The 12,004-nt window shown below is 57.3% G+C and overlaps 1 protein-coding gene across 1 annotated transcript in view; it reads left to right on the forward strand.

The window, feature by feature from the left end:
* The first annotated feature begins 7,493 nt into the window (after positions 1 to 7,493).
* The window catches only part of fa2h (fatty acid 2-hydroxylase), a 102,580-nt gene continuing 98,069 nt past the window's right edge, over positions 7,494 to 12,004 (forward strand). Inside the window, exon 1 of the mRNA XM_073069806.1 lies at positions 7,494 to 7,952. Coding sequence (XP_072925907.1) covers positions 7,659 to 7,952 — 294 coding nt within the window. The 5' untranslated portion in view covers positions 7,494 to 7,658. The remainder of the gene's footprint in view (positions 7,953 to 12,004) is intronic.

A 12,004-nucleotide genomic window follows, 5' to 3' on the forward strand; every position in this document is an offset into this window, starting at 1 on the left:
GAAGAGACAGACCCCGCGTCGGGGGGATCAGGTCCGGATATCGGAGTCTGAGAGAGAAGAGACAGACCCCGCGTCGGGGGGACCAGGACCAGGTCCGGATATCGGAGTCTGAGAGAGAAGAGACAGACCCCGCGTCGGGGGGACCAGGACCAGGTCCGGATATCGGAGTCTGAGAGAGAAGAGACAGACCCCGCGTCGGGGGGACCAGGACCAGGTCCGGATATCGGAGTCTGAGAGAGAAGAGACAGACCCCGCGTCGGGGGGATCAGGTCCGGGTATCGGAGTCTGAGAGAGAAGAGACAGACCCCGTGTCGGGGGGATCAGGTCCGGGTATCGGAGTCTGAGAGAGAAGAGACAGACCCCGCGTCGGGGTACCAGGTCCGGGTACCGGAGTCTGAGAGAGAAGAGACAGACCCCGCGTCGGGGGGACCAGGACCAGGTCCGGATATCGGAGTCTGAGAGAGAAGAGACAGACCCCGCGTCGGGGGGATCAGGTCCGGGTATCGGAGTCTGAGAGAGAAGAGACAGACCCCGTGTCGGGGGGACCAGGTCCGGGTATCGGAGTCTGAGAGAGAAGAGACAGACCCCGCGTCGGGGGGACCAGGACCAGGTCCGGATATCGGAGTCTGAGAGAGAAGAGACAGACCCCGCGTCGGGGGGATCAGGTCCGGATATCAGAGTCTGAGAGAGAAGAGACAGACCCCGCGTCGGGGGGATCAGGTCCGGGTACCGGAGTCTGAGAGAGAAGAGACAGACCCCGCGTCGGGGGGACCAGGACCAGGTCCGGATATCGGAGTCTGAGAGAGAAGAGACAGACCCCGCGTCGGGGGGATCAGGTCCGGATACCGGAGTCTGAGAGAGAAGAGACAGACCCCGCGTCGGGGGGACCAGGTCCGGATACCGGAGTCTGAGAGAGAAGAGACAGACCCCGCGTCGGGGGGACCAGGACCAGGTCCGGATATCGGAGTCTGAGAGAGAAGAGACAGACCCCGCGTCGGGGGGACCAGGACCGGGTCCGGATATCGGAGTCTGAGAGAGAAGAGACAGACCCCGCGTCGGGGGGATCAGGTCCGGATACCGGAGTCTGAGAGAGAAGAGACAGACCCCGCGTCGGGGGGACCAGGACCAGGTCCGGGTACCGGAGTCTGAGAGAGAAGAGACAGACCCCGCGTCGGGGGGACCAGGACCAGGTCCGGATATCAGAGTCTGAGAGAGAAGAGACAGACCCCGTGTCGGGGGGACCAGGACCAGGTCCGGATATCAGAGTCTGAGAGAGAAGAGACAGACCCCGCGTCGGGGGGACCAGGACCAGGTCCGGGTACCGGAGTCTGAGAGAGAAGAGACAGACCCCGCGTCGGGGGGACCAGGACCAGGTCCGGATATCGGAGTCTGAGAGAGAAGAGACAGACCCCGCGTCGGGGGGACCAGGACCAGGTCCGGATATCGGAGTCTGAGAGAGAAGAGACAGACCCCGCGTCGGGGGGACCAGGTCCGGATATCGGAGTCTGAGAGAGAAGAGACAAACCCCGCGTCGGGGGGACCAGGTCCGGGTACCGGAGTCTGAGAGAGAAGAGACAGACCCCGCGTCGGGGGGATCAGGTCCGGGTATCGGAGACTGAGAGAGAAGAGACAGACCCCGCGTTGGGGGGACCAGGACCAGGTCCGGATATCGGAGTCTGAGAGAGAAGAGACAGACCCCGCGTCGGGGGGACCAGGACCAGCTCCGGATATCGGAGTCTGAGAGAGAAGAGACAGACCCCGCGTTGGGGGGACCAGGACCAGCTCCGGATATTGGAGTCTGAGAGAGAAGAGACAGACCCCGCGTCGGGGGGACCAGGACCAGGTCCGGGTACCGGAGTCTGAGAGAGAAGAGACAGACCCCGCGTCGGGGGGATCAGGTCCGGATACCGGAGTCTGAGAGAGAAGAGACAGACCCCGCGTCGGGGGGATCAGGTCCGGATATCGGAGTCTGAGAGAGAAGAGACAGACCCCGCGTCGGGGGGACCAGGACCAGGTCCGGGTACCGGAGTCTGAGAGAGAAGAGACAGACCCCGCGTCGGGGGGATCAGGTCCGGATATCGGAGTCTGAGAGAGAAGAGACAGACCCCGCGTCGGGGGGATCAGGTCCGGGTATCGGAGTCTGAGAGAGAAGAGACAGACCCCGCGTCGGGGGGACCAGGTCCGGATATCGGAGTCTGAGAGAGAAGAGACAGAACCCGCGTCGGGGGGACCAGGTCCGGATATCGGAGTCTGAGAGAGAAGAGACAGACCCCGCGTCGGGGGGATCAGGTCCAGGTCCGGGTATCGGAGTCTGAGAGAGAAGAGACAGACCCCGCGTCGGGGGGACCAGGTCCGGGTACCGGAGTCTGAGAGAGAAGAGAGAGACCCCGCGTCGGGGGGATCAGGTCCGGGTACCGGAGTCTGAGAGAGAAGAGACAGACCCCGTGTCGGGGGGACCAGGTCCGGGTACCGGAGTCTGAGAGAGAAGAGACAGACCCCGCGTCGGGGGGACCAGGTCCGGGTACCTGAGTCTGAGAGAGAAGAGACAGACCCCGCGTCGGGGGGACCAGGTCCGGGTACCGGAGTCTGAGAGAGAAGCGACAGACCCCGCGTCGGGGGGACCAGGTCCGGGTACCGGAGTCTGAGAGAGAAGAGACAGACCCGCGTCGGGGGGACCAGGTCCGGGTACCGGAGTCTGAGAGAGAAGAGACAGACCCCGTGTCGGGGGGACCAGGACCAGGTCCGGGTATCGGAGTCTGAGAGAGAAGAGACAGACCCCGCGTCGGGGGGACCAGGTCCGGATATCGGAGTCTGAGAGAGAAGAGACAGACCCCGCGTCGGGGGGATCAGGTCCGGGTACCGGAGTCTGAGAGAGAAGAGACAGACCCGCGTCGGGGGGACCAGGTCCGGGTACCGGAGTCTGAGAGAGAAGAGACAGACCCCGCGTCGGGGGGACCAGGTCCGGGTATCGGAGTCTGAGAGAGAACAGACAGACCCTGCGTCGGGGGGATCAGGTCCGGGTACCGGAGTCTGAGAGAGAAGAGACAGACCCCGCGTCGGGGGGACCAGGACCAGGTCCGGATATCGGAGTCTGAGAGAGAAGAGACAGACCCCGCGTCGGGGGGATCAGGTCCGGATACCGGAGTCTGAGAGAGAAGAGACAGACCCCGCGTCGGGGGGACCAGGTCCGGATACCGGAGTCTGAGAGAGAAGAGACAGACCCCGCGTCGGGGGGACCAGGACCAGGTCCGGATATCGGAGTCTGAGAGAGAAGAGACAGACCCCGCGTCGGGGGGACCAGGACCGGGTCCGGATATCGGAGTCTGAGAGAGAAGAGACAGACCCCGCGTCGGGGGGATCAGGTCCGGATACCGGAGTCTGAGAGAGAAGAGACAGACCCCGCGTCGGGGGGATCAGGTCCGGGTATCGGAGTCTGAGAGAGAAGAGACAGACCCCGCGTTGGGGGGACCAGGACCAGGTCCGGATATCGGAGTCTGAGAGAGAAGAGACAGACCCCGCGTCGGGGGGACCAGGACCAGCTCCGGATATCGGAGTCTGAGAGAGAAGAGACAGACCCCGCGTTGGGGGGACCAGGACCAGCTCCGGATATTGGAGTCTGAGAGAGAAGAGACAGACCCTGCGTCGGGGGGACCAGGACCAGGTCCGGGTACCGGAGTCTGAGAGAGAAGAGACAGACCCCGCGTCGGGGGGATCAGGTCCGGATACCGGAGTCTGAGAGAGAAGAGACAGACCCCGCGTCGGGGGGATCAGGTCCGGATATCGGAGTCTGAGAGAGAAGAGACAGACCCCGTGTCGGGGGGACCAGGACCAGGTCCGGGTATCGGAGTCTGAGAGAGAAGAGACAGACCCCGCGTCGGGGGGACCAGGTCCGGATATCGGAGTCTGAGAGAGAAGAGACAGACCCCGCGTCGGGGGGATCAGGTCCGGGTACCGGAGTCTGAGAGAGAAGAGACAGACCCGCGTCGGGGGGACCAGGTCCGGGTACCGGAGTCTGAGAGAGAAGAGACAGACCCCGCGTCGGGGGGACCAGGTCCGGGTATCGGAGTCTGAGAGAGAACAGACAGACCCCGCGTCGGGGGGATCAGGTCCGGGTACCGGAGTCTGAGAGAGAAGAGACAGACCCCGCGTCGGGGGGACCAGGACCAGGTCCGGATATCGGAGTCTGAGAGAGAAGAGACAGACCCCGCGTCGGGGGGATCAGGTCCGGATACCGGAGTCTGAGAGAGAAGAGACAGACCCCGCGTCGGGGGGACCAGGTCCGGATACCGGAGTCTGAGAGAGAAGAGACAGACCCCGCGTCGGGGGGACCAGGTCCAGGTCCGGGTATCGGAGTCTGAGAGAGAAGAGACAGACCCCGCGTCGGGGGGACCAGGTCCGGGTACCGGAGTCTGAGAGAGAAGAGAGAGACCCCGCGTCGGGGGGATCAGGTCCGGGTACCGGAGTCTGAGAGAGAAGAGACAGACCCCGTGTCGGGGGGACCAGGTCCGGGTACCGGAGTCTGAGAGAGAAGAGACAGACCCCGTGTCGGGGGGACCAGGACCAGGTCCGGGTACCGGAGTCTGAGAGAGAAGAGACAGACCCCGCGTCGGGGGGACCAGGTCCGGATATCGGAGTCTGAGAGAGAAGAGACAGACCCCGCGTCGGGGGGACCAGGTCCGGGTATCGGAGTCTGAGAGAGAACAGACAGACCCCGCGTCGGGGGGACCAGGACCGGGTATCGGAGTCTGAGAGAGAAGAGACAGACCCCGCGTCGGGGGGACCAGGTCCGGGTACCGGAGTCTGAGAGAGAAGAGACAGACCCCGCGTCGGGGGGACCAGGTCCGGATATCGGAGTCTGAGAGAGAACAGACAGACCCCGTGTCGGGGGGATCAGGTCCGGGTATCGGAGTCTGAGAGAGAAGAGACAGACCCCGCGTCGGGGGGATCAGGTCCGGTTATCGGAGTCTGAGAGAGAAGAGACAGACCCCGCGTCGGGGGGACCAGGACCAGGTCCGGATATCGGAGTCTGAGAGAGAAGAGACAGACCCCGTGTCGGGGGGATCAGGTCCGGGTATCGGAGTCTGAGAGAGAAGAGACAGACCCCGCGTCGGGGGGACCAGGACCAGGTCCGGATATCGGAGTCTGAGAGAGAACAGACAGACCCCGCGTCGGGGGGATCAGGTCCGGATATCGGAGTCTGAGAGAGAAGAGACAGACCCCGCGTCGGGGGGATCAGGTCCGGATATCGGAGTCTGAGAGAGAAGAGACAGACCCCGCGTCGGGGGGATCAGGTCCGGATATCGGAGTCTGAGAGAGAAGAGACAGACCCCGCGTCGGGGGGACCAGGACCAGGTCCGGGTACCGGAGTCTGAGAGAGAAGAGACAGACCCCGCGTCGGGGGGATCAGGTCCGGATATCGGAGTCTGAGAGAGAAGAGACAGACCCCGCGTCGGGGGGACCAGGACCAGGTCCGGGTACCGGAGTCTGAGAGAGAAGAGACAGACCCCGCGTCGGGGGGATCAGGTCCGGATATCGGAGTCTGAGAGAGAAGAGACAGACCCCGCGTCGGGGGGACCAGGACCAGGTCCGGGTACCGGAGTCTGAGAGAGAAGAGACAGACCCCGCGTCGGGGGGATCTGGTCCGGATATCGGAGTCTGAGAGAGAAGAGACAGACCCCGCGTCGGGGGGACCAGGACCAGGTCCGGATATCGGAGTCTGAGAGAGAAGAGACAGACCCCGCGTCGGGGGGATCAGGTCCGGATATCAGAGTCTGAGAGAGAAGAGACAGACCCCGCGTCGGGGGGACCAGGTCCGGGTACCGGAGTCTGAGAGAGAAGAGACAGACCCCGCGTCGGGGGGACCAGGACCAGGTCCGGATATCGGAGTCTGAGAGAGAAGAGACAGACCCCGCGTCGGGGGGACCAGGACCGGGTGCCGGAGTCTGAGAGAGAAGAGACAGACCCGCGTCGGGGGGATCAGGTCCGGATATCAGAGTCTGAGAGAGAAGAGACAGACCCCTCGTCGGGGGGACCAGGTCCGGGTACCGGAGTCTGAGAGAGAAGAGACAGACCCCACGTCGGGGGGATCAGGTCCGGATATCGGAGTCTGAGAGAGAAGAGACAGACCCCGCGTCGGGGGGACCAGGACCGGGTGCCGGAGTCTGAGAGAGAAGAGACAGACCCGCGTCGGGGGGATCAGGTCCGGATATCAGAGTCTGAGAGAGAAGAGACAGACCCCGCGTCGGGGGGACCAGGACCAGGTCCGGATATCGGAGTCTGAGAGAGAAGAGACAGACCCCGCGTCGGGTGGATCAGGTCCGGATACCGGAGTCTGAGAGAGAAGAGACAGACCCCGCGTCGGGGGGACCAGGACCAGGTCCGGATATCGGAGTCTGAGAGAGAAGAGACAGACCCCGCGTCGGGGGGATCAGGTCCGGATACCGGAGTCTGAGAGAGAAGAGACAGACCCCGCGTCGGGGGGATCAGGTCCGGATATCAGAGTCTGAGAGAGAAGAGACAGACCCCCGCGTCGGGGGGGACCAGGACCAGGTCCGGATACCGGAGTCTGAGAGAGAAGAGACAGACCCCGCGTCGGGGGGACCAGGACCAGGTCCGGATATCGGAGTCTGAGAGAGAAGAGACAGACCCCGCGTCGGGGGGACCAGGATCAGGTCCGGATACCGGAGTCTGAGAGAGAAGAGACAGACCCCGCGTCGGGGGGACCAGGATCAGGTCCGGATACCGGAGTCTGAGAGAGAAGAGACAGACCCCGCGTCGGGGGGACCAGGATCAGGTCCGGATACCGGAGTCTGAGAGAGAAGAGACAGACCCCGCGTCGGGGGGACCAGGACCAGGTCCGGATATCGGAGTCTGAGAGAGAAGAGACAGACCCCGCGTCGGGGGGACCAGGTCCGGGTCCGGATATCGGAGTCTGAGAGAGAAGAGACAGACCCCGCGTCGGGGGGACCAGGTCCGGATATCGGAGTCTGAGAGAGAAGAGACAGACCCCGCGTCGGGGGGACCAGGTCCGGATATCAGAGTCTGAGAGAGAAGAGACAGACCCCGCGTCGGGGGGACCAGGACCAGGTCCGGATATCGGAGTCTGAGAGAGAAGAGACAGACCCCGCGTCGGGGGGACCAGGTCCGGATATCAGAGTCTGAGAGAGAAGAGACAGACCCCGCGTCGGGGGGACCAGGTCCGGATATCGGAGTCTGAGAGAGAAGAGACAGACCCCGCGTCGGGGGGACCAGGACCAGGTCCGGATATCAGAGTCTGAGAGAGAAGAGACAGACCCCGCGTCGGGGGGACCAGGACCAGCTCCGGATATCGGAGTCTGAGAGAGAAGAGACAGACCCCGCGTCGGGGGGACCAGGACCGGGTGCAGGCAGCCGAGTTGCCAGCTTGGGTGGCGCTGAACGGGAGACGGGGCGGGGAGACGGGGTGGGAGGCGGTGCCGTGTCAGGTGCAAGCTGGCGTCACTGGCTCATTATGCTGAGGCGGTGTCGGCTGCAGGACGGGCTGTTGCGGCTGGCGGAGCAGTGGAATGCGAGCGGGTGAGGCGAACTCGGGCCAGAGCAGAGATTAGTTTGCAGCGGACACGCCGCGACAGAGCACAGCGCAGCACGACACGCCAAGCCACGACACGCGAGTCGCGGAGATGGAGAAGCGCTACTTCAGCATGGCCGAGGTGCAGCAGCACGCTTCGGCCGAGTCCTGCTGGGTCATCCACGAGCGGCGGGTGTACGATGTGACCACCTTCATCCCGCGGCACCCGGGCGGCCAGCAGCTGCTGGCGCAGCGGGCCGGCCAGGACGTGAGCCGGGACTTGGAGGGGCCGCCGCACCGCCACAGCACCAACGCTCGCCGCTGGCTGCAGCAGTACTACATCGGGGATCTGAGGCGGGATGGCGAGGAGGAGGGAGAACTGGAGGAGTTCAGCCAGCAACGACAGGTGTGAAGTTGTTAAATATGTATCTTCCAAGTGTGGAAGTTGTCACTAATGTCCTCTTACTCCTTCTCTAATCTTCGCGTTCACCGTTATTGTAGCGCCACCTGTAAGTAGGATTTTTGTGCAATGTCATCTCTCCGAGGGAGTGAAGGCCACCGGTTGCCGACTGTTTTTGTTTAATTTCTTTATAGCCCCCTTACACAGAGAGAGCAACGAAAGTAAACAGACTTGCCCGTGTGGAGCAGCGCGATATGGGAGGGGGGGGGGTGTTACTTGTGAGATTTGGAGGAGAGACGCATTGAAGTAGTGCATTTCTGTAAACAACACACCTGGAATCGCTGTCTGTTCTCTGTAACCTTTCCAGAATGCTAGTACAGTGTGTTGTTTCTTTTCTGTTTGAGGGACGCACCTGCTACACAGTATCTGGAATAGGACGGATCCAGGCTGCGTGCGGGGAAGTTACAACAGCGTTGCGTCCCCTGTCAGTGTCAGCCTTTAAAACGTTATGGAGTTGGTGATCGAGTTTTTAAACTTGAATTCAGACCGAAAGTATCCCGGGGAGGAAAAAAAAATGCTTAGGCATGTGAGACAGTGAAAAGCGGAAATTGGTTGAAAGAGATACAAAATCAGGCAGTTTTAAGCAGTATGTTGGACAATTGGATTTGTGCGGTGGTTCCTGCCTTGGAGAGACAGGTGCAGCGAAAAGCTTGTTTAAAGGGCGTTGACCGCTGCAACAAACCGGTTGGGCAAGTACGAGGGGCCCACGGTTTACATTTATTTCTCGCTTCTTCCCGTTCCCCCATCGCGTCTGTTTTATTGGTCTGCTGCGTTGGGGGGGCGGGGAAGCCGAAATAAATTTGACGCTCTTTTAAAATGCCGCTTCAGAGTAAATCGAAGGCATCGAGATTCCAGAGCGAAAGACTGCGATCTGATTATAAAATGCTACAAGAAATTTTTTCTGCAAAATTAATTTAACCCCGGGGAGCTGCATTGTTTTAAAGTCTATTATATATAAATTGACCACTTAGTGCGCACTTCCAGATTATTTGATAAAAAGAATAATTGAATATGCAGGTTCTTTGCAACGCACTGGCATTTTCCATGAGTTCGTCCAATTTCGTTCGAAAACTGCCATTGAATCTTATTCTTTCAGGCAATGCGTTCCCGTCACACTCGTGATGTATGTGCTAGTTTGATTTTTTTTAAAGTATAGATTTGCTAGTTCTAGTTTCTCTATTTGTTAACACTCAGAAGCTGCTGTAAGCAGTTTTTCATCTATTCCAGCAGTGCTTTGGGTTTTGATCGCCTCTACCAAATCTGCCTCTCCGCTGCCCTAGTTTACATGACTTGTTCCCGCGAACGATCTTGTAAATCAAATTTGTATCCTTGCCGTGCCATCTCAGCTGAATTGAACGTGTGCCACCAGCTGAGGCCAGGCTCATTTTAAATCAAAGCTGTGGTCAGTGGGTGAAATGTTCCCTGCATCATTCTCCTTGCCTTTGTCACTTCTAAGGAAGGTGTGTATGTTTTTGGCAACCATAAGGTCCTGCACATTTCAAGTATTTGTGTATGCCCAGGATTTTCCTAGATCCTTTAAATATGTTTGTATTGCATTTCCTCATTCTTTCCGTTGAGAGTATATCTCTGTACTCTGCCTCAAACTACTTTGGCATGTTTGCCTATTTTAGCCGTCACGTAAGGCTTACCTTTTGATGTGGAATTGTCTAGCTTAAATATAACCTTGGTAGGCAGTAGGCCAAACCATAACATTTCCATTTGGGATAGGAGAAGGAAGAGATTAGTGCTTGATTGTAAAAACTTATGTAGGAAAATTCAGCTCAGCTGTTAATGAAAAGTAGATATTTTAGGTTGATAAGTTTAAAAATCTGTAACAGGAACTTTTTCAAATCTCCCGGTGCTGCCTGAACTGAATATTTTTTTTTGTATTTCCAGCGTATGCAATTTTAAAATTTTGTAGCTTTCTGCTTATCTACTATAAATTGTAAGAGTGGGAGCAAGATGCAGTGGGCAAATACATGGGACCAAATGGTGAAGGGGGGCTGGAGGGATGCTGATGGAAATTTGGTGATTTTATTGCTTTGGCTAATGGAAGTAATGTCTAGAGGCAAGATGGCATTTGTGAACATTGTTCTATATCAGATTTTTCTTTGTGGGAGTGGTGATTTTTTTAAATGTGGAATTGATACATTGGTAGGTGTTGCAGCTTCCAATTGGCCTTTGTCTCAGTATGAGGTTGGAGTAAATGCACGTTTCTGCTAATGGCCCTGGATACACAGCTTCTCGCTATACACTTGGCGCAATGGCTTTTCGGGTTCAAGACTTGTCACCTAAAATGTGGTGGTACAATCTGGTTATAGCATTTCCATGTTTATTCAATTGTAGTTAATGTAATTCATGCATTAAAAAAAATCCTTCGGGTGTTCGGATTCTTTGGTAAACATTAACTACACATATTTATTTGTTCAAAGATGAGAAAATCTGCAGATGTTGGAAATCCAAGCAATGCACACAAAATGCTGGAGGAGCTCAGCAGACCGGCAGCATCTATGGACAGAGATACATTTGCTCTTGGCACCTTGGATGCTGGTCTTTGATAGTGCTAAGCCGATGTATCTTGTAGTTATCAGCAAGAGCTGTGCTCCTGATTGCCACACCCTCCCCCCCCCCCCCCCCCAATATCCTTAGTGTTTTTCTTGGGCCTTTGCCTGTATATCTATTGATTTCCTGAATGTGGAATTTCCATCCATGATAACTTAGTTTTATTTGCTTTTGAATCTCCTGATTATTCTCATCAAACTCGATCTGGTGTGTTCTGGTAGCGAAGAGATTGTTGGCTAATCGTGGCGTATTTTGGGATATCCTGATGCCGTTGGTCGTTGCCTCGTGTTGGTAGGAGGTGGGCAGATTTTCTGTGAGGAGAGTGATCTTTGCAGGATCCTCGAGGCCTTCAAGTGAGTTTTTTTGGCCAGTTTTAACACTGCCTCTGTTAGAGTTCAGACTGTTAGAATTAAGAGACAGTCAGTGGCACATTGGCCCTGGTGATGTGGGCGGGCATCCTTGTAGTTGGATGACATGATTGGACAGATGCTGGGGCTGTTGCTGCGTAGTCAGTCCCCAACAGAAGGAGCTCACTGAGCCCCTATGATTCTGTTCTCTTGTTGGTGACACAGCAGTAAAATTCCTGGGATAACTTTAAATCCCAGCATGGTAGCAGTGGAATCTGAATGTTATTCAGAGATACAGCATGCCCTTTAATCCACACTGACCCGTCAACCTTGCTTTAACCCTGACCTAATCATGGGACAATTTACAGTGAGCATTTAACCTACCCGGTACATCTTCGGACTGTGGGAGGAAACTGGAGCACCTGGGGAAAATCTACGAATTCCACAGGGAGAACGTACAGAGACTCTTTACAGAGGACAGCAGAACTTCTGTGTAGACTGTACTGACAGATGGAGTGGTTCAAAGCATTCTTTGCCACCCTCTCTGGCTCTGACACGCCTTGCACTCTGTTCTACAACATTCCCTGGGACCCCATCATTCACTGTGAAAGTCGTATATCTTCTCAAAGTGCAACATCTCACATTTATCGGTTTCCATTCCTCAGTCCACTTGTCCAGCTGATCACAATTCCTCTGTAAATCTCCTTGGCCCACTCGTCCAGCCGATCACAATCCTGTAAATCTTCGCAGCCTGCTAATATTCTCATCTAAATCATCAATACAGATTACAAATAGCAATGGGCCTAGCACCGATCCCCAGCGAGCGCCTCTCGTCATGGGCCACCAGTCTGAAGAACAGCTTGTGTTCCCTACCATCAAACCAATGCTGTATCCAATCAACCAGCTCTCACTGGATCCCATATGATCTAACTTTCCAAAGCAGCCTACCTTGCGACAGCTTGAAGTCCACATAGACTGTGTCTACTACCTTGCCGTTATTAACCTCCTTGGTAATTTCTTCAAAAAAACACTTCATTCATAAGACATCTTCTCTCTCATCCGGCAGCACAACTATCACCAAGAAGGGCA

Source organism: Hemitrygon akajei, chromosome 17, assembly GCF_048418815.1.
Source record: "Hemitrygon akajei chromosome 17, sHemAka1.3, whole genome shotgun sequence".
Lineage (NCBI taxonomy): Eukaryota > Metazoa > Chordata > Chondrichthyes > Myliobatiformes > Dasyatidae > Hemitrygon > Hemitrygon akajei.